The sequence below is a fragment of the Pipistrellus kuhlii genome, unplaced genomic scaffold (assembly GCF_014108245.1).
Source record: "Pipistrellus kuhlii isolate mPipKuh1 unplaced genomic scaffold, mPipKuh1.p scaffold_m20_p_18, whole genome shotgun sequence".
NCBI classification, from domain to species: Eukaryota; Metazoa; Chordata; class Mammalia; order Chiroptera; family Vespertilionidae; genus Pipistrellus; species Pipistrellus kuhlii.
The window spans coordinates 3300119-3326589 of record NW_023425493.1 but is presented as its reverse complement, the minus strand read 5'-3'; the positions used below and the strand labels follow the sequence as shown (position 1 = coordinate 3326589).

The 26471-nt window shown below is 45.2% G+C and overlaps 2 protein-coding genes across 2 annotated transcripts in view; one reads left to right on the top strand and one right to left on the bottom strand.

Moving 5' to 3' along the window:
* Positions 1–2202, bottom strand: part of POLR3GL (RNA polymerase III subunit GL) — a 20841-nt gene extending 18639 nt beyond the window's left edge. Inside the window, exon 1 of the mRNA XM_045582968.1 lies at positions 1970–2202. Within this exon, the coding sequence (XP_045438924.1) occupies positions 1970–2035 (66 nt within the window). The 5' untranslated portion in view covers positions 2036–2202. The remainder of the gene's footprint in view (positions 1–1969) is intronic.
* On the top strand, positions 1166–26471 carry LIX1L (limb and CNS expressed 1 like). The gene is made up of 6 exons (XM_036442749.2): positions 1166–1563; positions 14774–14937; positions 18268–18408; positions 22694–22789; positions 23946–24023; positions 24326–26471. Exons 1-6 carry the CDS (start codon positions 1272–1274, stop codon positions 24566–24568), a joined length of 1014 nt encoding a protein of 337 aa, XP_036298642.1. The 5' UTR covers positions 1166–1271; the 3' UTR covers positions 24569–26471.

The window sequence follows — 26471 nt, the reverse complement described above, 5'->3', positions numbered from 1 at the left end:
ACTGACCAGCTGTGGTCGTAGGAGGAAAGGGGAGTGCCCTGTGTCCTCCAGGGCTGAAGGCATCAGGCATGCTTCCATTTCCCCGTCTCCTCTTGGTCCATCCTCAGCGTCTTTAATGGAAGAATCCTACAGAGAGCTCCTCCCTCCACCACCAGCAGACACATCCAGGAGATTAACTTCCCCTTTTCAAGAATCTTAGTTGTTGACCACTCACAGCTTTTCCTCTGGGGGCTAACTTTCATCTCACCAGGTGCATTTCATTCATCTCGGTTCTATTTCCCCATCCTTGATTTCAGGAAAGGGAGGGAGGGAAAAAGAGAGAGAGAGAGAGAATGCTCAAAAGGATCCAGACTGATTGACAGATTCTATGAACAAGGGCATGTGTCTTAATCTGCTCTCTGGGCCTCTCAGTTTGCTAGTTTTCTGCGTATGTTCTAACACGCCCTCGGTCCAATAGGAGGTGAGGGAGTGGCCCATTCTTACTCCCCCAACTTAGACTATGTGAAAACAGAAAATTACCCCACCATGTGGTATAATGAAAAGGTAAAAATATTGGGAGTCAGAAGACTTATGTCTGAGCCCCCCCCCCCCCCTCCTTGCCACGTTCTAGCTACTTAGTTTGGGCAATTTAGTCTCGCTGAACGTGTTTCCTTATTCATAAAACAATACAATCTAGTTAGTGATTGTGATGATCAAATAAAACAACGCACTAAGTCCACTGCGTCGTGTCTGACATATAGTAAATAATTTCCTCGTTACATGTCAGCATCCTCCCTTGCTTTTTTAGCTCCTCCCTCCATTGCTTGTGATGTTGGCAAAGTCACATCAATCACTTCTCTGAGCCAGTTTCCCCATCTACATCTATAAACTAGGCCAATGGCCTCGAAGCATCCTGTCACCCCGTCCATGGTTCTTCCCGGCCTGACCCCGCCCCCGCCCCCCAAGCCTGGCCCGGGGTCCGGGCGGCTTCTCAGTTCTCCCGCAGACGCCCAGAGCTCGGGGGCGCTCCCGTAGAGGCGTCCGCCTTCTCCCTTTGCCATTGGCTGCTCGTAACCTCCACCTCCTCAGCAATGGGCCAATGGCGGGGCCGGAGCCCGCCAGCTCCCGCCCCTCGCCGGTGATTGGCATAGGGCCTGGCTGGTCCCCGCCCCCACTTGACGGACGGACGGGCCTGGCACCGCCCTCAGTGCCGGGCGCTCGCTGGCCGGGCTGCTGGGACCGTTAGCTCGCCAGGCTGGCAGGCTCGGGCCGCGGCTCCCGGGGCGGCGGGGATGGAGACGATGCGAGCGCAGCGTCTGCAGCCGGGAGTGGGCACCACCGGGAGGGGCACCTTGCGAGCGCTGCGCCCCGGGGTGACCGGGGCTGCGGCCGCCCCCGCCACCCCCGCAGTGGGCTCCCCGCCGGCCCCACCGCCCCCCGCACCGCCCCCGCCGCCGCTGCTCCTGTCCGGGGCCCCCGGGCTGCCACTGCCCCCCGGCGCCGCGGGCAGCCCGGCGGTGCTGCGGGAGGCAGTGGAGGCCGTGGTGAGGAGCTTTGCCAAGCACACGCAGGGCTATGGCCGAGGTGAGTCTGCGGGTCTGGCCTCCTGCGGGACACCCTCTGCACGGGAGCCTCGCTCCCACAGTCCTCTGGATCGCTTTCCTGGCGGCCAGCCTCACATGCATTTCCTTTTGGGGAGTTTCCTTCTGCGCTGCACGCTCACACACACACACACACACACACACACACACACACACACACACACACACACACACACACACACACACACACACTCTCACACACCCCTCCCCTTCACTGAGTTACCACTATATTCCCTTATACAGATAAAACCCTCTTTTCTTCCCAACCTTTCCTCCTTCCCAAAGGGAATTCCTTCTGTAGCTGAATGCCTTCCCAGCGCTCTGCCTTGGAGGACCGGTCCCCATTGTGTGGGATCCCACCCTTTATCTCAGATCCAAGGGTCTCTCACCCATAGGCTCCCGGCCTTTCCTCTGCGACCCCAGCCATTCCTGGGCTCCCTGGGAATTGACTCCATCGCCTCGACGTCTTCGTTCTCTTCCTATTGTCACTCAGACATTTCCAGTGCAACTTCGGATTTGCTGGGAGCTCCGCGGTGCCTTCACGAGTTGCCTACAGCAGCTGTGCTTTTAGATCTGGGGCCAGCCCACGGAGCTCCCGCCAGCTTTCTGGGGCTCAGTACCCCGCTTCCGTGTCTTTTTTAGTACGAGGCCTCTCCACTCCGGCCTATCTGTCTGGCTCTGTTTTCCTGGCTTTTGCCCAAGAACTCAGGATGAATCCTAGGTCTTGGCTCTTTCCGTGGTACGTTCTGTGGAAGCGAGCCAGGCAGAAACCCGATTTCCATTAGAAATCTTCGTCTTAAAGATGCCTGATTTCCAGGGCTCCCGAGAAGGGGGATGTGAAGGTTCTCTTTGTGTGGTGGTTAGCCAGTGCGGAACTTCCTGAGAGCGAGCTCCAGATTGCTCATGGAGCGAGGACTGTAGAGTGAGGGTGTGGGACACAGGACTTAGGTCTGGAATCTCTGAGACATCGCTTTTCGCTGTCTGGTCAGTCCTGTCGGACATGGAGTGACTAAATCTGTAACTTTCTAGTTTAATAATAACGCAGAGAGAGAGAGAGAGAGAGAGAGAGAGAGAGAGAGAGCAGGGCTTGCTCTATGGACAAGAATGAGGTGGTGTTTTTCCCTAAGACAGCGTAATGAAAAGAGCACATACATGGTGTGGAGTCAGACTAACCTGGATTAGACCCCAGATTAAATCTCTGCCACTTGCCTCTACGTCTTTGGGGAAGTGACTTCACCTCACTGAGCTCCCGCTTCCTCCAGGGTTGATTGTGTGGGTTCAATGAGAGACTGCTCCTCACACACGGTACTTAAAAGTGATGTGTTATCTCAAACCTTCCTGGCTCCTATTTCCTTGGGAAGGACACATGTCATTCTCTCCCACTCTTAAACCCTGACCGTGCAGCCCGACCAGCGGGCAGCCCGACCAGCGTGGCTCAGTGGTTGAGCACCAAGCTGTGAACCAGGAGGTCATGGTTCACTTCCGGTCAGCACATGCGCAGAAAGTACTCTCTCTCATCCCTGATGTTTCTGTCTGTCTCCCACCCCCTTCCTCTTTGAAATCCATAGAAGAGTAGTTTTAAGAAAACGAAATCCAAGCCGAAACCGGTTTGGCTCAATGGATAGAGCGTCAGCTTGGGGACTGAAGGGTCCTGGGTTCGATTCCGGTCAAGGGCATGTACCTTGGTTGTGGGCATATCCCCAGTAGGGGGTGTGCAGGAGGCAGCTGATCGATGACTCTCTCATCGATGTTTCTAACTCTCTATCTCTCTCCCTTCCTCTCTGTACAAAATCAATAAAATATGTTAAAAAAAAGAAAAAAGGAAACGAAATTCTGACAGGGTATATCTAAAGATTCCTAGGGCCGAGACTGGTTTGGCTCAATGGATAGAGCGTCGGCTTGGGGACTGAAAGGTCCCGGGTTTGATTCCAGTCAAGGGCATGTACCTTGGTTGTGGGCATATCCCCAGTAGGGGGTGTGCAGGAGGCAGCTGATCGATGACTCTCTCTCATCGATGTTTCTAACTCTGTATCCCTCTCTCTTCCTCTCTGTAAAAAATCAATACAATATATTTTTTAAAAAAAGATTCCTAGGAAAACAGATTCTTAAATCCACTTTGTTGTTGTTTTTTTAATATATTTTATTGATTTGTTACAGAGAGGAAGAGAGAGGGATAAAGAGTTAGAAACATTGATGAGAGAGAATCATCGATCAGTTGCCTCTTGTACACCCCCCACTGGGGATGTGCCCGCAACCAAGGTACATGCCCTTGACCGGAATCGAACCTGGGACCTTTCAGTCCACAGGCCGACGCTCTATCCACTGAGCCAAACCAGTTTTGGCAAATCCACTTTGTTATGTGTGCCTAATGTTATGTTTCCATTTGTTCTCCAACATCATCAGTGTCCACCGTGGAGCAGGCACTCTGCTGGGTGCTGGGAATACAGATGCATATAGCTCTGAAACTCATCAGGAGGGCATGCAGCTGCTTTTCTAGCTTAACTCCTACGTGTAGCAGGCCTACGTGATGGGACTGCCACCAGCTCCTGTCCTGCTGCTTCCGGTCCCTGCGATGAGACCCAGGGAGGGTCTACCCCGAGCTCAGGAGCAGCCAGGCCCCTCACTCTCACTCTCAGGCATCCTCTTGGAAACTTACAGGCGATCACTAACATGGCAGAGGCGTGCATCCTTCTTGTCTGTGCTACCTGGGAGCCTTTGGTTTGGCTTCACCGGGTGTCCTGTAAAAACCTTCCCTTTCCTTAGGAAGGCTGCGGGACCGAGGGGACGGGGCTGACAAAGAGCAGTCAGGCAGGCTTCGGTCCTGCAGCAATTCTCTCCCCCAGCCTTTCTGCCTCCCACCACACTCCTCATTATTCCTGAGTTTCTCATTTCCAGTCTGGGTGTCCAGCCAGTACTTTGGGAGCGTTTGGCAGATAGTTCAGCTCCAGGCAAGCAGAATCTCAGCCGGTTTGGCTCAGAAGTCCTTCACCACATGGAATCACTTACTCTGCTTCGATTAATGGGCAAAGCTGCCCTTGGCATGCGCCCCCATACCCTTGTGACTGATGGCATGGTATGTGGGGGCTGGCTCTGTTCCCCTGAATAGAATTTATCTTGGTCTTTGCCCACACCGTTCCCTGACGGAATCATCTTCAAGTCACATCCTTCATCTTCTGGCTGCTCCCAATTCACCTTTTCCAGTCATGGTCTTCACTCGGGTAGGATCTCAGCACTTACATAAGACAAACAAGCCAAACTCTTCTGTTATTTCACCTGTTTGTCTATATCCCTCTCCCCGTCAAATCCCTGCCCAAGATACACACATAGCTCCATATGCTGTAGGATCTTTTCTTTTTTAATATATATTTTTTATTAATTTCAAAGAGGAAGGGCGAGGGAGAGAGATAGAAACATCAATGGTGAGAGAATCATTGATCGGCTGCCTCCTGCACGCCCCTTACTGAGGATGGAGCCCACAACCCAGTCATGTGTCCTGGAGCAGAATAGAACTCGGGACCCTCCAGTCCATAGGCCAAAGCTCTATCCACGGAGCCAAATGGGCAAGGGTTGCTGTAGGATCTTAATTTGTAGTGTGTGGAACTGAGAGTCAGAGAACCTGGCCCTCTTAAATGGTGGCTGGGTGATCTTGGATAAATTATTTAATATCTCTTAGGCCTCATCTGTTCCATTCATGCATATAACAAATATTTATTGATTGCTAACTAGATGCAGTGGTGAACAAGACAGATACTCAGTCCCTATCTTCACGGAACTCAAAGTCCACTTTACAGAGCATGTATGAGGATTAACGGTGAAATAAAGCAGATAGCACAATAGAGAATTGGCTTTGGAGGCAAACAAACCTTGGTTCTAAATCCTGGTTTGGCCCCTGTGGCCTGTTTTTTAGCTTGTTCACTTTTTTTTTTAAATTTTTTAATATATTTTTATTGATTTTTTACAGAGAGGAAAGGAGAAAGATAGAGAGCTAGAAATGTCGATGAGAGAGAAACATCGACAAGCTGCCTCTTGCACACCACCTACCGGGGATGTGCCCGCAAGCAAGGTACCTGACCTTGACCGGAATCGAACCCGGGACCTTTCAGTCCACAGACTGACGCTCTACCACCGAACCAAACCGGTTTCGGCTTGTTCACTTTTTATAAAATGAATACTACAATACCTGTCTTGATTAAATGAGATAATGGCCCTGGCTGGGTAGCTCAGTAGGTTAGAGCATCGTCCTGATACGCTAAGGTTTCAAGTTTGATTCCTGGTGAATGTAAGGTGTGAACACATAGCACCGAGTGATTGCTATTGTTCTGCATTTGGAAGTGCTTTAACGGTGCATATGATAGGTATGCTGGCATTACCTTTTCCCGCATGGAATATAGAGTTTCCTTCTAATGTTGGACAGCTGGAAATCTCTAAATTGGCATGACTTCCCTTGCTAGACAACTTCTGCATTGCTCTCTTCACACCTATTTTTTAAAAAATTATTGTTCTCCCTTTATATCACCGTATGGTTACATGATTGAAACTCTGCCCAGCTTTCTACTAGGTTGAACAAGTGAATCTTGTGTGGTATTTTCTATTTAGTTGTTTCTTTTCCTCAGAGTCCAGACAGCTTCTTAGCCTTTAAGTGACCATGGAGTTAAATTGATTCGTTGAATATTTCCAAATTTTGGAGTGTTGGATTAGACCCTCAATCAGTTTTCTGTGCTTGCTCTAATAAATTATCCCAAAATTGGTAGTTTAAAACAACAGAAATTTACTCCCTCACACTTCTGGAGACCAGAAGTCCAAAGCCAGTACCGGTGGGCCCAGATCAAGGTGTCAGCAGGTCGGGCTCCCTCTAGAGACACTCTCATGGACCATCTGCTTCTTTGTCTCTGCTAGCTGCTGGTGACTGCCAGCATTCCTTGGCTTGTGGCTGCATCACTGCCATCTCTGCCTCCATGCTCTCATTGCCTTTTCCTCTTCTGTGTTTCATCAAATATCCTTCCCTAAGGGCATTTGTTGTTGTATTTAGTGCCCACCCAGATAATCTCCCATCTTTTTTTTTTTAATAATAAATCTTTATTGTTCAGATTATTACAGGTGATCCTCTCTCCCCTCTCTTCCCCCATAGTTCCCCTCCACCTGATTCCCAACTTCACTCCATGCTCTTACCCCTGCCCCAGTCTTCATCCATAGGTATAAGGTTTTTTTTCCAATCTCTTCCCGCACCCTTCGGACCCCTTTCTCCCTGAGAATAGTTAGTTCAATCCCTTTCTATGTCCCTGATTCTATTATATTCACCAGTCCATTTTGTTCTTCAGATTTTTTTATTCACTTGATTTTTAATTCACTTGTTGGTAGGTATGTATTTGATGTCTTTTTGTTGTTCATAATTTTCACCTTTACCTTTTTTTTCTTCCTCTTCTTAAAGCATACCCTTCAGTATTTCATATAATCCTGGTTTTGTGTTGATGAACTCCTTTAGCTTTTTCTTATCTGTGAAGCTCTTTAACTGACCTTCAATTCTGAATGATAGCTTTGCTGGGAAGAGTAATCTTGGTTGTAGGTTCTTGTTGTTCATCATTTTGAATATTTCTTGCCACTCCCTTCTGGGTTGCATAGTTTCTGTTGAGAAATCAGCTGACAGTCATATGGGTACTCCCTTGTAGGTAACTAGCTGTTTTTCTCTTGCTGCTTGTAAGATTTTCTCTTTGTCTTTTGTTCTTGGCATTTTAATTATGATGTGTCTTGGTGTGTTCCTCTTTGGATTCCTCTTGCTTGGGGTTCTGTGCGCTTTCTGAACTTATAAGTCTATTTCTTTTACCAGGTAGGGAAAGTTTTCTGTCATTATTTCTTTCAATAGGCCTTCAATATCCTGCTCACTCTCTTCTGGCACCCCAAAAATCCGGATGTTGGTATGTTTTAAGTCATCTTGGAGGCTCCTTACACTATCCTCACACTTTTGGATTCTTCTTTCTTCCTGCCTCTCTGGTTGGGTGATTTTTTCTTCCTTATATTCCAGATCTTTGGTTGATTCTTGGGGTACATTGATCTATAGTTGAGTTTCTGTATATTCTTTATTTCAGACTGTGTATGCTTAATTTCTGACTGGTCCTTTTCCTTTTCCTTTTTTTTTTTTTTTTTTTTTTTTTTTTTTTGTATTCTCATTAAGGTCCTTGAAGGTCTCACAAAGCTTCTTGGAGGTCTCATCAAGTTTCTCAAAGGTTTTTAGAAGATTCTTGAGTAATCTTATAAATGTGATTCTGAACTCGGTGTCGTCCAGTAGTTTACTTTCCTCCATCTCTCCCATTCGTGACATGTTTCTGTGTCTTCTTATTTTGGCTGATGGAGTGGCTTTGTGTGGTCGGTGACCTATAGGGGCCAGTAGCTCAGCTTCCCCAATCACCTGAGGTGGTTGCTTTTCTACATCCCTTTGTGGGCTGAGTGCAAAGTCTTGGTGTAATTAAGCCTTGGTTGCTATTGGTACTCTGGGAGGAACTGACCTGCAGGCCAATTGTCTGTGAGGAGCCGCTGTGTCTATGAAGGAAGAACTGCTGTGCTGGAGACATGGTTTGTTTCCGTGGGGCTTTGGTGCTTACTGAGTCCGTCTCCCAAATGTGTCACTTATGGGTGTGAGTGGTTGAAATTGACCACTAGGAACACTGGCTTCTGGATTTCCAATGGGATTCAGCTACTGTCTGAGGCCGCCCTGCAGGAGCTACCACAAGAACTACAGTTTCTCCTGTTTGCTTGGGACTTGGCGGTTTTGTTGCAGGAGCTGCAGTTTATATTGTTAGGTGAACGTGATAACCACTACAATAAGGAAACTTTGCAGTTTATATTGTATACAGGCCATTTATATGCAAAAGCAGCTGTGTGGTGCCTGGGTGGGTCTGTAGAATGTGCGGGTGGGGCCTCAAGGTGGGGCGGGGTCTTAGGACATCACTAGGTTGGGGCGTGGCTAACAACGATGGCTGCCTCAGCCTTCCCTGCCCTTCTGTGTTTCCAAGTCCCCTTGTCCCTGCCATCCAGCGCAGTAAACAATGATTGCTGCGCGCACCTCTGCAAGAGTCACCCTCACTTTCGGACCCAATGGCCGACAGACCAGCTTCTCCCCGTAGGCGTCTGGGTCCCCCACGTGACCCTAGAAACTGGATTTCAAAGTGATAGGGAGCTTGTTTCCCTTCTGGTTGAAAAAAGCCTCATGCCCAGTGGCCTGCCTCCAGCCCAATTCACGTGCCTCCGTACCTAGGCTCCTCAGCTTTTCAGCGCTTGCAGTCCTCTCTCTTTCAGCCAGCCTTCCTGTGGTTTTCGGTGATAGATGTCCTTTATATTAGTTTTAATTTTTATTTTTTAAATATATTTTATTGATTTTTTTTTTTACAGAGAGGAAGAGAAAAGGATAGAAAGTTAGAAACATCGATGAGAGAGAATCATTGATCAGCTGCCTCTTGCACACCCCCTACTGGGGGTGTGCCCGCAACCAGGGTACATGCCCTTGACCGAATCAAACCTGGAACCTTTCAGTCCGCAGGCCGACGCTCTGTCCACTGAGCCAAACCGGTTTCAGCTAGTTTTAGTTTTTAAATTGTTGTGCAAGGCGGCAGACCAGTTGTTTACCTCTGCTGTCATCTTTAATCTCCCCATCTTAAGATCATTAACTTAATCACACCTACGCAGTCTTTGTTATATGAGGTCACCTGCACAGCTGCAAGGATTAGGACGTGGACCTCGTGGCAGGGGCATCACTCACGGCACCGCAGCACTCTCCCAAGGTCACTGTCGCATTGCAGGCCCTTCCTTCCAGAGAGCCTGTGCACTGTGGCCCATTCAGGGGTAACCCTACAAAGGGAAGCAGAAAATGTCAGGCAAAATACTGCTCACCAGCTTCCATGTGAGTTCAGTGAGGCCAGCCTTGGTTCTCACTCACCTTTCAATTTCATTATCTATTTACCCATGCTCCCACCACAGAACTGTGTTTATTTTGGGATATAAAATGTTCACGGCCGTTTCCTGTGTTGTTTTCATGTTTTTACTCTGGTGGATGTGCAATCTAAACCCCTCATTCCACTCAGACATTCACGTAATATTTTATCTCCTAAAGCAAAACCAAAATTTCTCTTTATTTTTGTCTGTTTGTTGCTATTTAACATCACGGAACAAGTAATTAAATATTCCTGTATCTTGGTCTTTCTCCTCCCTCCCAGCCCAGCCTCCATCCGTGGCTTCCAAAAAGCAAGTGTCGCTGTCAGCTGTGCAGGCCTCAGTCCTTGCTACCCTCCCCCACCGCACCGCTCTTTAACCATTCTTATGTAACCCATTATTTATATCCATGGTTACTCACTGGAAACCTTATAAAACTATGAGCAGCACCCGCCAGACACACACACACACACACACACACACATAAATACTGGTATGCATGTGCACACACAGAATTCTCCTAGAGTTTTCGGAGGATTTTGAATCCCCATAGAGCTTAACCATGGACTGGGCCTCCGCCACTGGGTTAAGATTCCCAGATTGAAAAGCAATGGCATCGGGATATCTACACTCACACCCCCAGCCCTGCCACAGCTGTGAGAGGCGGAGCCAGTCCTTCCCGGCCTTAGCCTGCGCTGGACTGGATCATCCCTGCAGTCCCTCTCAGCTCTAAACATAAGCGAGTCTACGAGCATTTTCAGATGCAGATCACAGTTGATTGCTTTTTTTTTTTTTTTTTTTCCTGAGCACTTGCCCAATTTCCCATTTCATATTCCCATTTCCAAAACGAGGCTCCCCATTTCCTCTGGCTTTGAGAAATCATTAAAAAATAGTCCTGTGCTCTGTGCCGAGAGGGGCTTAACTGGATGTCACATGGCCATATGCTTTCTGACAGACCTTCCCCGCTCTGTGCTCTCTCCTCCTTCCTTTATCTCCTCACCCGCCCTGCGGTTTGCATGGAAGCAGAGCTGTCATCCCGCACATTGTGTTAAATCGTCTCAAAGCGGGAGCTGGGCCTGAAAGGATCTCAAAGGAAAGAACAAACATGGCTGAGCTTTCTGGGCGGCAGTGACCTTTGAAGAAGCCCTGCCAAAACGGAGGGTGGGAAAGAGTTTCCTTTTCATGCCGTCTTTTCATGGAAGAGTGCGCATTCTAAAAAGTCGGGTAAATGCAGGGAATTAGCAAAGAGCTTATGCTGCCTTTCGGACTCTGGCTGGTGCGTGGAGTGCAGGCTTCAGATGTGGAGCAGGGGAGATAACAGTTGTCATTGGCCGCCAGCTTTTTAACGCCTTGCTGGCAGGGAATGTATGTTGTTTATATTTGATTCCCTAACGCCTAAAATAGAGCAATGCGCCTATCACATGCTCACAAGTTTGCTTAACGTGTGTGTGGCAGCCATGAAAATGTGGCCGGTAGCTCAGTTGGTTATAGCATCATCCTGCTACACCAAGGTTGTGAGTTCAATCCCCGGTCAGGGCACATATAAGAATCAACCAATGAATACATGAACAAATCACTCTCTCTCCCTCTCTCTCTCTCTCTCTCTCTCTCTCTCTCTCTCTCTCTCTCTCTCCCTCCCTCCCCCCCCCCTCTCTCTCTCTCCTCCGCTCCTCACCCCTCTCACCAATATGAATTTTAAAAGGAAGAAAATGTGCTGTCCATGTCGCCTGCTGCAGGGAGCATAATTGACTGACAGCCTTACCTTGTGTCCTCTCCAGGTCCATCACCATATTTGCACTGAGCCTACATATCTTGTAGGCGATTCCCAGCCAGGGACTGAGCAGCAGGGGTACTAACTCAGGTGGTGCCTGGTGAGACATGGGACTCTTTTGGCAGGAAGACTTCCCACTGGCCTGGCCAAACCTTTCTGAGAACTGTGCCGCAGTCTCTCACCTCCAAACCTCCTTCCTTCCCTCTCTCCTTCCACAGGTGTCACACCTTCAGCATAGTCTAAATGCTCTCCCTTCTCTCACTTCCTCCCCAATAAATGTCCTGCATATCTACCCATCTTGCTGTCTTCTATAAGACAGACCTAAACTAACACAGTCCTATATATCAAAAGCCTAATATGCAAGTGTCTGACCCTTTGACCAGTTGCTAGGATGTGCATTGACCACCAGGGGGCAGACACTTCAACCAATCAGTAGGTTAGCTTGCTACTGGGGTCCAGCCTATCGGAACTCGGTGAGACAGGCTGGACATGCCCTGGAGCCCTCTATCTTGCACCAGTGGGGTCCCTTGGCCTGCCCTGTGCCCTCTCACAATCCAGGACCCTTTAGGGAATGTTGGAGAGACAGTTTCAGCCTGATTCTTGCAGGCCAGGCTGAGGGACCCCACTGGTGCATGAATTCATACACCAGGTCTCTAGTATAAAAGAACTAGAGGCCTGATGCACAAAAATTGTGCAAGAGTAGGCCTTCCTTCCCCCAGCTGCTGGCACCAGCTTCCCTCTGGCACCCAGGACCCAGGCCTCCCTCACAGCCCGGCTTCATTAGGAATGTCTTCTGGGAGGATGTCCAGTCTAATTAGCATATTATGCTTTTATTTTATAGGATGAATGACAGATGATGTACCATAGAATTTTACCCCTGAAACTTATATAATTCTATTCAACAATGTTACCACAATCAGTTCAATTTTTAAAAAGGATGAACGAGTCCTTGTAACTGGGAGTAGAAAGTGGTCATGTTGCAAGATATTGGAGGATATTTATGATGGCTTATTATTATGAGGCTTTAGTTAAAGCCATTTAAAATGTTTGAACCCTAGAGTGAAAGTGATCCTTTCCAAAGGCAAACTGATCCCATCCCTCCTTCCACATAAAACCCTCCGTGGCTTCCCACTGCTCTCAGGATAGAGCCAGCCCTCCATCATGGCCTGAAGACCCAACCTGGTCTGGTCCCTGCATCCTTTTGCAACCTCATCTGGTATTCTACTTCCCCTCGCTCTCGCTCTTCTAGACACGCTAGTCCCTTTATTCACCATATTCCGGGCTGCTATAGACCCTTTGTACACGCCATTCCTTCTGCTCGGAGCACTAGTCTCTCACCTTTTTGCCTAGTGGATTCATATGCATATGTGAGCTTAAATATCTCCTCCTCAGGGTGACTTCTTAAGTAGGTCAGATGTTGCTGTAACATTTCTCGCCATCTACCCCCTCTTTATAGCACATCTCACACTGGCTATTTTAATATCCCTCTCCACCTTTAGACTATAAGCTCCATAAGGAAAAGGAGCAGTCTATGGGTTTGCTCACTCTTATAGCCTAGCCAGCACAGAGTCTAGCACAGAGTAGGTACTCAATATATATTTGTGAAATAATTGGGCCCGAGTACTAGGAGGCTGAGGGCCACTGTTCTGGAATACAGTGTAGGGTCTGGAGTTTGATTTTACCCTATTTATAGCTAATAGTTGGCTGGTTACTGTTTCAAAGATGCTGGTAGAAGTCAAGAAATTCTGGTTCAAAAACAAAGGGCTTTATTACTCCTAGCACAGCAAGTAGCATGAGCATCATGTTTGTTTGCACCAATTCCCTTTGCCTCCCAAGTCCAAGGTTGAAAGTTTGTTCTTTGTCCCACAGAAAGATATTATCTCATCTGTCAAGGTTTCTTGCTGCAAACACAATCCTGAGAAATGGCCCAAGTACAGAGCAGACACAGCCTTGAAATCTTGCCATACCCAGCAAGATTGAGAGGAGATTGCAGCAGACCTGAGGAGGAATATATACAGTTTCTCCAAAAAGTATCTATGTCTAAAGAAAGCCTCAGAAGAGAAATTCATTTCTCTCTTTCTTTCTCTCTCATATATATATATACATAGATAATATACCAGAGGCCCAGTGCACTGATTCGTGCACCAGTGGGGTCCCTCAGCCTGGCCTGCGGGGATCAGTGGACCTCTGTGCCACTGCAGCCCGGCCTTGTCCGCCAGCTCATCAGTTGGGAGCAATCAGGCAGTTAGGAGCAGTTAGGGGCAATCAGGCAGGCAGAGGCAGTTAGAGGTGATCAGGCTGGCAGGGAAAAGCAATTAGGGATGAGATCAGGCCAGCAGGGGAGGGAAGTTGGGGGCAGATAAGACCAGCAGGGGAAGGCCATTGGGGGCAAGAACAGGCCGGCAGGGGATGGCTGTTGTAGGCAAGATCAGGCTGCAGGGGAGAGCAGTTAGGGGCAATCAGGCAGGCAGGCAGGTGAGCGGTTAGGAGCCAGCAGACCCAGATTGTGAGAGGGATGTCTGACTGCCAGTTTAGGCCCAATCTCACAGTCAAACATCCCCCAAAGGGCCCCCAATTGGAGAGGGTGCAGGCTGGGCTGAGGAAACCCCCCCTCCGTGCACAAATTTTGTGCACCGGGCCACTAGTATATAAATAATATACATATAAATAATATACACATAGTGTTCCAGGAGGTAAAAGAAATCTGACCATGAGTTTGCTTGCCAGAAGCATACACTTGAAAATGGCTAATATGACTATATTTCCTTGAAGGCAATATTATATAATGGTTAACAACATTGACTACAACCAAGACTTCCTGGGTTTGAATTCTTGCTCTGCTGCTTTCTAGCTATTACATCCTTGGGCAAGTTATTTAACTTCTCTATGCCTCATTTCCCTCATCTGTGAAATCCTCCAGGTTGAGATTAGCCTGTTAACCAGAAGGTCACAGTTCAATCCCGGTCAGGGCACATGCTCAGGTTTCAGGCTTGATCTCCAGTGGGCAGTGTATAGGAAGCAACAGATCAATGATTCTCTCTCATCATTGATGTTTCTGTCTCTCCCTCCCTTCCTCTCTGTCTCAATTTTAAAAATATATATTTTAAAGTATCTGCTTCACAAGGTGGTGAAATGGGTGACATACAGTAAGTGTTCAGTACCTGTTAACACTTATTGTCGTGATGACTATTACTGTTCTAGGGCAGCTGGCTAATTGTGGAATAATCTACTTGCACTTCATCAGGCAGCGATAATGGTCTGCTGACCTTTAATGTTTAAGTTTCCTTCCTTTGAATGAATGAAAATGTACACTAGAAAGGTGGGGAGGAGGGCAGGCATGCAAATAGACCTAATCAGTCTAAATTTATTAAATTTTAAATGCTTTTAAAGAGACTTAGCAGGGTAAACTCTTTAACGTAGGCACAGGTAGCAGATCCTCTATTCAAGCAGAGCGCCATGTGGAACTGTTCTCGTTGCTGCACTAACTCCTCCTCTTTTGCAGTGAACGTGGTGGAAGCACTTCAGGAGTTCTGGCAGATGAAGCAGTCCCGGGGGGCTGACTTGAAGAACGGGGCTCTTGTGGTTTATGAGATGGTTCCCTCCAACACCCCTCCCTATGTCTGCTACGTCACCCTGCCTGGGGGGAGTTGCTTTGGGAGTTTCCAGGTAAGAGTTGTAAAGCTGCAGTAGCAGAGGTAACTGCTTCGACTTTGGGTGGTGCGCTTACAATGAAACATACAGATCACGTGTCATGGAAATGTGCACTTGAAATCTACATGACCCTGCTGACCCTAATCAGTGTGTTAGTCTACCCTCCTTAGCTCCCTACCTATCACCATTTAAAAGCATTTAAACATTTATTAACCCTAATAAATTTAATAAAAGAAAAAAGATAATTGCTTAGGTGCTAGTAATGGCTTTCTCTATTACTTTGGCCATTCAATCACTATTTGAAGACCTGAACCAGTTCTGGGCCAATCATTCTGGTCAGCATCTCAGGCTCATTTGACCACATAGGAGCCTCAATCACGTGCTTTTCTTTTTAGCCTGCAAAGAGGCAACCCAGTTTGAATTTGAACAGTGATTAATAATGCCCTTATTTAGTATATCAGACTATCAGCACCAAACCCATGTTCTGATCTGGCTTTTCAACAACCTGCCATCTCTTTTTGAGAATGTAGACTAATACTCCTCGCCCCAGGTATGTTTCAATAAGCATTTACTAAGGAAAGCGATGTTTGGGTTCTCTAAGAGATCAAAAGGGAGGGACTATAAATGGTGGAAACATTACCAGCTAAGAGTGAGGAGATTCACATTCTCATTCCCTTGACTGCCAGCAGGCAAGTCAGGTAACTTCTCTGGGCCTCAGTTTTTCCATCTGTCATATGAAAGAGGGAGGTTCAATGTTCTAAAGTCTTTCTGGTATTAGCATTCTACAATTATATGAAAGACCTGTAATATATGATGGTGAAGAGTGGTTGCTATCACAGGGTAATGAGAAATCTGAGTAGCATAAATATTATCATCAAAGATTGATTCTTTACATTACAGATAGGAAGGAAGCCCTCTGAAATGTTAACTTAGAGTCTGAATAGGAATTTGGAAAAGAGAATAGACACTTTTGTTCTGTTTTCCATATGGTTTGTGTGGCCCTTAGACAAAGTTATAAGCCCTGCTGTGTGCTTCTATACACCTTGAACTTCTCCTAACATACCTTAATTGTTTCTCTCTCCTGGGGATGGCATTAATGGAGGCAGAGATAGCATCTGTTTTCTTCCTTGTTCAGTTTTAAAAAATTAATTTATTTATTGAATTTTATTGATTTTTTTTTTTAAAGAGAGAGAGGAATGGAAAGAGGGAAGGAGAAAAAGACACAAAGACAGAATATTTTTCCACTGATTTTTAGAGAGAGTGGAAGGGAGGGGGAGAGACAGAAAGAAACATGGAGGTGAGAGAGAGACATAGATTGGTTACCCCCTGCACAGGCCAGATCAAGTCTGCAACTGAGGTATGTGCTCTTGACCGGAATCAAACCCAGGACCTTCTGTCTGTGGGCTGATGTTCTATACTCTGAGCCAAACCAGCTAGGGCCAACCTGCCACCTTTTGGTGTATGGGACGGTGCTCCAACCAACTGAGACATACTGGCCAGGGCCCTTGTTCAGTTTGAATCCCTACCATGAAACTCAGCACTTAACTAGGCACTTAATAAATCTGTCGCATGAATGAGTGCCATTGCAACTCAGTTCCTGCCCCAAATAGAAATGGCCCTCAGGAAGCTTCATTTATTATAGCTACATTTCCCCTTACAGCCTCAAGCCATTTCAGAGAAATAAGTATGTGCCCAGAATGACTAATGTTTATGCTTTCTCTTCTTTCCTTTCCTTCTCGTACGTCATCATATTGCTGAATAAGGACTTGATTATTTTATGGTGATGCCCAAAGCTGAACCATTGTAGTAATTTGATTTCTCTTATTTCCTGAAAGAGTAGGATTATCTATTGTGGCTCCTTTGGATAGTCTGTTTTATATTCACTTTGGCAGCTGAAATTTCTTCCATTGTTTTTTTTCATCGACGACCTCTCAGAAACAGCATTAGGCAGTACAGTGGACAGCAGGTTAATAAATAGAAAAGTAGAAACAGAGAAATTGAGAAAGCAAGATTTAGGGTTAATGTAGCAAGCTCCGTATGCTGTCTCAGAGAGACCTGTCAGCTAAAGGAAATTGGGAATTATTGATAATGAAGGATGGTTGAGTAGCAAACCTATCCTGGGCTACTTTTGAAAAGTGTAACATCACTTACCTCCTTTTCTCTAACCCTTAAGTGACAAAGGGGCCCAGCTGGGTGTGGCTCAGCAGTTGATGCTCACCTGCTGAGCCACATGCCTGATCAACGGTTCTCATTCATCATTGATATTTCTATCTCCCTCTCACATCCTCTCTCAAATCCATGAAAATGTATATAGATTTTTAAATGATGAAGGGTACGGAGGCCTCTGAAGCAGCCAGTGAAGATGAATTATAAAGGATTACTGTGGCCGAAACCGGTTTGGCTCAGTGTCGGCCTGGGGACTGAAAGGTGCCGGGTTCGATTCCGGTCAAGGGCATGTACCTTGGTTGCGGGCACATCCCCAGTAGGGGGTGTGCAAGAGGCAGCTGATCAATGATTCTCTCTCATCGATGTTTCTAACTCTCTATCCCTCTCTCTTCCTCTCTGTAAAAAATCAATAAAATATATATATTTTTTAAAAAGGATTACTCTGGTGCCTAGGGGACTGAGGTTAAATGATGAAATCAGACTGTCCACCATTGTTGGATACAATGTGAAAATATGAATTTTTAATTCTTCTTGCTTTCATTAGGTCAGCCTTCCTTTCCTCTAGACACCACTCTTCTCCTCTGTCCCCAAGGGATAAAGCCTACAGATGCCTTCTTCAGCCCCTGGGCTCTGCTCGGGGATAGCTCCTGGGTTCATTACATCACTGGGGGAACTGCTCAAGCTAAAGGGAAGGCCGAGACGAGAGTCCCGGATGAGACTGGCGTCCCCACTGCAGAAGCAGCCTAGACACAGTCTGTTCTCACCTTGGGTTATCCAGAGGGAGGAAAAGTCTCGCCTATACACAGAACAAGAGAACAAGACACAGATTTCTAACCGGCTGGCCAGACTCTGGCTTTTGAATAATTAATTCTGTTGACAGTTTAAACAGGGCTATTTTTCCTACCCAGTGATTATATGCTGACTTCAGCAGCCTTCCTCATTCTGCTTTCAATTTGGTATGAGCTGTAGCCATCTCCAGTTCTTTAATAACTTCAGGATGTCGAATCAAAATTACGTTTCCCAATGCCCCCACCATGTACAATAAAAACGTTGGAGTGCGTGATGAGCCAGTGATTTATCCAGAGTGTCCAAGTGTCTTCTATCCAAAGTGTTTCCCTCCTGTCACGCCTTCTCTCTCTCAGACGCACACATACACATGTGCTCTCTCTCCCTGCCTAGTTTTGCCCCACAAAAGCGGAGGCCCGGCGGAGCGCTGCGAAGATTGCGCTAATGAACTCTGTGTTTAACGAACATCCTTCCCGGAGGATCACGGATGAGTTCATTGAGAAGAGCGTCTCTGAGGCCCTGGCGTCCTTCAATGTGAGTTACTGGGAGTGGAAGGAAGGAGGTGGGAGGCGGGAGACCTGGCGGTTGGGAGGTCCTGCCTGTTGGAAACAGGGCATGGATTCTTCTTGTTTTATTTCCTGGCTACGTCTCTGCTCTGCTTTCTCTCCGTCACTCTTCTGTATTACATGCGCCACAGGTCTCAGTCTCTCATTCTGTATGTGTGCTTATGTCTGTGTTGCTATTTCGTTTCTTTAACATTTGGTATCTAGAAACCTTTAATTCAAGATTTTTGCAATTTTAGAGATATTATGAAACGAAAGTTGAGCTAGAATTTTGTTTTTTCCAGTTCTGCCTCCTGCACACCTTAGCTCCTTCTTCCTTCGCTGTCCTTTCTTTTTAGCTGACTTTTTATTGTCATGTGTCTCCTGCCTCCATTATTTTATTATATTAACAAATAACATAAAGAATACTTCATAATACAGTGTCTTGGCTTTTATCCTTTCTAGGAATGGGAAGAATAAGTTATTTATTCTCTTTAAAAAGAACACTTGTTTGTTCTTTCAAATGATGATGATGATGATGATGAAGATGACGACTAACCATAGCTAATTCTAATTATTTACTTTGTGCCAGGGATAGTTCTAGGGATTTATATGTATTACATATATGTAATAAATGTAATATTTATATGTATTACAGTATTAACAATAATCCTGTGATGTGTAAGTACTATCATTGCCCCTGTTTTACAGATGAAGAAAACTAAAAACACAGGAGTAAAGTTTTGCCTGTAGTGATAGTGCTAGTAAGTAGTAGATCCAAGACTGGAACCCAAGCCAACTTATAGACTTTTCTAGTTTACAGTGCATCTAACACTACCTTCTCCCTCCCACAAGTTCACTGACAGGCTGATAAAGTCTGATGGACTTTCTGTTTTTATCCTCTTTGCATTTAAGGTGTAATTACATATACTGAACTGCTTCAGTTATCTATTTTGTGGAGTAGTGTTGAGCACTTCATTTATTAAATTTTTAAAAATATTTTTTCATTAATTAGGCCCAGGAAGAGAGAGATAGAAACATTAATAATGAGAAGAAATCATTGATCGGCTGCCTCCTGCACACCCCCTACTGGGGATGGAGCCCACAACCCAGGCATGTGCCCTTGACCAGAATCAAACCCAGGACCCTTCAGTCCACAGGCCGATGCTCTATACACTGAGCCAAACCAGCTAGGGCAGTGTTGAGCACTTTAAATCATAAGTTGGCTTCTCTTTGTTACCTAGGCTCCAGCTGTTCTTCTCCCATTACTCTTTACCCAGTAGTATCTGCAGGAAGAAAAACATTTTTATATTAATCAAAGCCAATTAAAATTAAGAAAATATATTTTTCACTCATTACCTAATAAAACAAAATGTTAATTTGGATTATAGAATGAGGGATTGTGACCAGAGGCTCTGATTCTTGTTTTGATATTATGGTTCTACTAGCTATGTGACTTTGAGCAAATTATTTAATCTAAGTCTCGGTTTCCTCATCTGTAAAATAGGATAACAATTTGCCTATCACATGGGATAATTGGATAAAAGAGAATATATTCAAGCACTTAGCACATGTCATCTCTTTAGATACCTTTGGATGTAAGTAATAGAAAATATCACTTCAAATTGACTTATCTAAGGAAATAAGTAACAGAAGGAAATTTATTATCTAACATGACAGACAGGAGGTTCAGAGGTAGAGAAGATTTCAGGTCTGGCTGATTTTGTGGATCAAGAATGTCATCAACTGCCCAAATCCTTTCCATCTCCACTCAGCCGTCTAGTGGTTGGCTTTGTCCTTGGGCAGTCTCCCTCAGGGTTCAAGTTGACCATGAAATTCCAGACATCCAGACATAATTACATTCAGAGACAGAAAGAGACCTTTTCTACCCCTTACCAAGTGTTCTGTGATATTTATTGAATAAGTGAGGTTCATTCCTAGCCATGTGAAGTGTGTAAGTGTCATTTAAGGTAGAACTTCCCAACTGGTGTGCCATGCTGCTCTGTGTGTGCTCCAGATAGGTTACAGGCGTGCCATGCTATTGATCCTCTCAGCCGGGCCTGGGACATGTGGCTTCCTCTGCCCCACAGCCTCTGCTGGCAGGCCGCTCTGCCAACAATCTCCTCTGTATGTCCCAGCTAGCTGCACAGATATGATTCCTGTCTAGGTGCCACAGCATGGAAAATGTTGGAAGTACTGAGTAACGTATCATATTGAACAATTATAGGCAAAAATAGCATGGTTGATTGCTTCAGAGTCCTAAATCCTAACAGTGAAGATTACCTGTTTCCTTCCTCCTTCTAGCTTTTTATTTCTAAATCCAAATGTTGTGATCTTTGCTTCACCACAAAGATTAGCTACATGTGACCCGATTGTTTCTCATGATCCACAAAACAATATGGGATGATCTTGAGTAGTTCTGACACAATTGATTCTAACACAATGAAAATAAAGAATGATAGTTTGCAAGCCCTTATGGTGTTCTTACTAAATGTCTGCATTATTTTAGGTGTGATATAAATACAGTAAAATCTCATAATACAGTGCCCCTCAATAAACTGAATTTGGGTATAACTTGATTGGCTCCTGACCTCTACCTGTCCCCTTCCTCAAAGAGAGCAGAATAAAGTTCTATGCTGAGAGGTGGGGTGTATGGTGTGGAACTGGCTAGAAAGAGCAAGCGACTTCTCAGGAAGCAGGAGGAGAAAGTTGGGTCCCTGTGTTCCCAGTAGTCTCCTGGCCTTTCTTTCCTCGATCAGATTGACAAAAAGATCACCAATAAACCAATACTCTTATTAGTCACCACCAAAACCTTTCTTTTGTAAATTCCAGCCAGCCCTGGGACCTGGAATTAACCTCAATTATATTTTTCATTGATTTTTTTTTTTTTTTTTTTTAGAGAGAGAAGGAGGAAGGGGGGGGGGGAAATCATTTACTATCCTACTTATTTATACATTCATTGGTTTATCCTTATATGTGCCCTGACTGGGTATTGAACCCACAACCTTGGCATATTGGGATGACACTCTAACCAACTGAGCTGCCTGGCCAGAGCTCACTAAATAATATTAAATTATCACCAAATTGCACCAAATTAGAGCAAATACCAGTGTGGATTTAGATTGTGTAACTGAACACCAGATCCAGTACAATTATGCACCCACGTTGTATATGATAAGAGTTTTAAATCAGATTTATTACTTTTTAAATTAAAATGTTTTAACTTAATTAATTCTCAAAACTATCCTATAAGGTAGAGCTATGATTATTCCCATTTTTCAGATGGAGAAACTGAAAAGCATGAGGTTAAATGACTTCACCAAGGTCACAAGACTATGAGGAGCTTCAGTCCATGCTCTTACCTTCTATATTGTATTTTGGGGGTTTTTTTGCACACACTAGGCTTACAGGTAGGATTATGTATTTGTTATAGCCCTGCAGCCTCATTCACCACATGAGGTAAATGTGGTGAATGAGAAGACACATGAGGTAAATGGGGTGAATGAGAAGACACATAGTAAATGTTCAGGAGGCCAAACTGCTACCCAGAATTTGCCATGCTTATGGTTCCTACTGTCTCCCTTTAAAATGCATTTACCCAGCCTGGCCAGTGTGGCTCAGTGGTTAAGTGTTGACCTGTGAACCAGGAGGTCACAGTTCAATTCCCAGTAAGGACACATGCCCCACTTGTGGGCTCTGCCATCCATAGGGGACGTGCAGGAGGTAGCCGATAAATGATTCTCTCTCATCATTCTTCCTTCCTCTCTGAAATCAGTTTTTTAAAAGTATATTTAAAAATAAAATGCATTTGCCCAATGCTCTCTAGTCTAGTCCAATCCCACATGCTGAACTCACTGTTATTTTGGCTAAAGCAGGGCATTTCTCTGTGTCAGTGTTCTCCCTTGTAGGATGGGGACGATCAGATTGACCTGTCACCTGAGTGAAAATGTGTGACAACGTTGGAGTCCTCTAAGGTGATGACCAGCAGAATAGCCACTAGCCACACATAGTTAATCAACACTTGAAATGTGGCTCCTATGAATTGAGATGTGCTGTAAGCATGAGACACCAGATTTTGAAAACTTAACACAAGAAAAAGAAAAATATTTCATTAATAATTTTTATACGCATTACAGTTGAAATAATATTTTGCATATATTAGGCTAAATAAAATATGCTATTGAAATTGATGTACTTTATGCTAATTATGTTTCTATCAGACAGTACTGTGTGAGGGGATAATTCTAATTGAAAATCTTCATCTATTTCTGTTACAGGGCAACAGGGAGGAAGCTGACAACCCCAATACTGGGATTGGTGCCTTCCGATTCATGTTGGAATCCAACAAGGGCAAGTCAATGTTGGAATTCCAGGTACTCTTCAATCTCCTTCCCTGGCTCTAATAGCGTGTGTGTGTGTGTGTGTGTGTGTGTGTGTGTGCGCCTCCTACTAATCCCTAACACATTGATACTCAACTGGAAGGAAGGGAGAGGCACGGAAACATGGAACGGAGTGACAAATCTGAAAGGGAAGAAAGGGGGTGGTGGGAAGATATTAACTAGAGAACTTATTTGCATGTGCGTTACCTATGGACATAGAGGGTGCAGAAGGCCTGGGGCAGGGCAGGAACTGGGTGGAGGAGGGCCATGGGGGAAAATGGGGAAATCTGTAATACTCAATAATAATTTTAAAAAATTTTAAAGGAACACATAGTAGATGATAAACATTTTCTTTCTTTCATGCAGTATTTTGGAAGATTCTGTCATAAACTGACAATTAAAATTAAGGTGCTTTGTTGAAGCACTCTGTATAATAGTACTTTTCCTTTAATACTCAAAGCACTTTCTGATGAGAAGTCAATATATATTTAGATCATTCAAACCAACAGTTTCAATATGAGTTCTAACCTACAAATAAACAATAAAGTGCTCAAAAAATGTTTTTTGAAACACTGCTTTTTTATTTGTTTGTTTGTTTGTTTGTTTGTTTCAGAGAAAGTGGAAGGGAAGGGAAGAGACAGAGAGATGTGAGAGAGGCACATTGATTGGTTGCCTCCCACACTTGACCTAACCATGACCTAGAATCAACCCGGCAACCGAGGTGTGTGGCCTTGGCTGGAATCCACCCTGGGACCTTTGAGTCCACTGAGCCAAACCAGCTAGGGCTTTATTGCTCTTTAGAGAGAGAGAAAGGGAGAGGGAGAAAGAGAAAAACATCCATGTGAGAGGGAAACATTGACCGTTTGCCTCTCATAGATACCCTGACCAGGGATCAAACCTACAACTTGAGTAAAGTGTCCTGACCTGGAATTGAACCAGCAACCTTTTGATGCAGAGGACAATGCCCAACCAACTGAGCCACAGTGGCCGGGGCTAAAATGTTTTTCAGAATAGAAATACCTTCCTTCCCCTGAGGGCAGATGAGAGTTGGTGTAAGAGATGCTTCCGCAAACACGTGTTGTGAACAGTTACCCATGTAATTCTGATGCCACCTCCCAGGATTAAATCACTTCATGCTTTCTTTCCCCAGGAGCTAATGACAGTTTTTCAGCTGCTGCACTGGAATGGCAGCCTTAAGGCCATGAGGGAAAGACAGTGCTCTCGGCAGGTAAGAGATCCGATGGGGAAGGAAGCCTGGCGGAGGGACTGTTTTGAGATGGCTGTTGTGTTAGAAATAATCAGCCTATGGACACCCCACTTACAATGCCCTCTTTGCCCCTATTATCTTCCTGTTTAAATCTCAGCTGTGATTCTTTTCCTTCCCTGGATCCTCGACAAGGACATTTCTCTTAACCATCTTCTTAGCGGGCCTAAGTGCCGACTCCACTCGGGACTCCCTAGTCCCAGGTGGTCAGTGTGGTATGAACCTTCGCCTTGCCCGTGACCTTCACATTTCCTTCCCCTCTCTAGGAAGTGTTGGCTCACTATTCCCACCGGGCCCTGGACGATGACATTCGTCACCAAATGGCACTGGACTGGGTGAGCCGGGAGCAGAGCGTGCCAGGGGCACTGTCCAGAGAGCTGGCCTCCACGGAGCGGGAGCTGGACGAGGCCCGGCTGGCAGGCAAGGAGCTGCGCTTCCACAAGGAGAAGAAGGACATCCTCATGCTGGCTGCTGGGCAGCTGGGCAACATGCACTCTTCCAACTGCTAGGCACCCAGTGCCCGCCTCTCCGGGCCTTTTCAATGTCCTTCCCAGGATTTCATATGATTTCTGTACATACGGGCCCAATTTTATACTTTAAAAATATACATATACATATATATACACACATACGTATGTATGTATACATCCTACACCTGGATTCCTTTTTGCTAAGAGATCCTTTTTTCTAGTTTTTTTTTTATGTACTTTCATTTGAAACATCCCCACTCTACTTTACAAAAAGAGCAGCTGCCGTTGGAGCTTTGCTGCCAGGAATTCTGTGTAGTCATTTCAGCAGCACAAGATGAGCTGTTCATGTCTCCTTCTTTTAAAACAACAGGGAGTTTGAATAAGGACTCTGTCCCCACTCACCCCTATTCATTCTTTCTCGTAGACTCAAATAGGTTATGAATATGAAGCCTGCAGCTTTGGTTTATCTTGAGCTGGGCGTACTCGGTACCAAGCTGTTCCTCCAGTAATGATATCCCCTAACCTACACCTCACCATGCCTCTTCACCACTACCTTCCCCGCCTCTGATTCCAATTGGTACAAGGTAGGAACTGGAGATCTGGCTTCCCACTTTAAAAGTCATTCCTGAGAAAGTGCCAAGGAACGAGAGAGAAATTATAAACTCATTTCATAAGGATTTGTCACCTACATTGCTTCTGGGCCATAGAGACCATACTATAGTCCGGATTTCTGGATGTAGTCTACATGACAGAAGGAATCAGGGTTAAGTTGCTTATCTTTCAATATTCCTTTTCACTCCTGCTCCCCGGCTCCCCTAGTGTGGTTAAGCCCTGAATTTAGACCTTCCTGCTTGAAGAGATTGGTAGAAGGCAAAACATATTTCCCTCCTCACTCTCCTGCCATCATTTTGCTCTTGGGAAGGATTATCTGTCCTATTTGATGAGGGCCAAGTTCCTCTCACTGCCACCAAGTTGCTGCTGTCTGCTACCTTAGCTGTTCATGCCTTAGATTCACATTTATTTTGTTTTCTCTCCTCTTCCTCTACATTGATTATTAGAGCATGAAATGATCAGGTAAATTAAAATTAGATGACACTTTAGCATTATGGCACTTCCTAAATGGAATGTTTCGAGATTGCAGGAAGGGAAAGAGAATCAATGATCAGCTATTTGTGTTTTTAATACTGTTCTCTTCCCCACCACTCTCCTGGGTGGAAGAGGAGAGGAATGAGCTGGAGTATAGGTAAACACTCACCTTTGGGAGAATGTTTTGTAGATCTCCCTACGATATATTCCCCCCTTGTTTCTGTAGTCTCCTTAATACAATATTATAGCTCGGTGCACTTTCTAAAGTGAGCTTGGAAAGTTTAATGTTTCTACAATTTGACTTTCCATTTAATGTACTATACACTTTGCTTTCAGAAATAGGTTAGGAAATAGGCCACAAATATTCTCTTTTGGATCAGATGGGGACAAGATGAAAGTGAGCTTTCTCTCTTTTGAAATCATTTATGGGATCAAAATCATTATCTAGCAATAAATGCTCCAGTGCTTGACAGGGACGTCCTTGAATTCTCCAAGCCCCTTCTCTGGATTCCATGAAATACACGTAGGGTTGGCACAGATGCTCCTGCATTCAGCAACAGGTGTGTCTATTCCGTTTTTACTGATATTTATGATCCAGAAACCAGAAACCTTCACTTCTACCCTTTCTCTGGGAGGTGTTAAGGGTGTGAGTTATGGGAAGAACTCTCCTTTGCACCTCCTGGATTTACTGTTTTCCTCAAATACCAGCCAGTACGATCCCGAAGAACTTGAGAAACATTGTTCCCTGATCTGTACACTTTTGGTGTTAAAGATTTTACTTATCTTTTTAGTACTTTCTATGTATTTTATATGTATAATTTTATACAATTAAAATAGTTTTTTGTCTAGTGTGCCA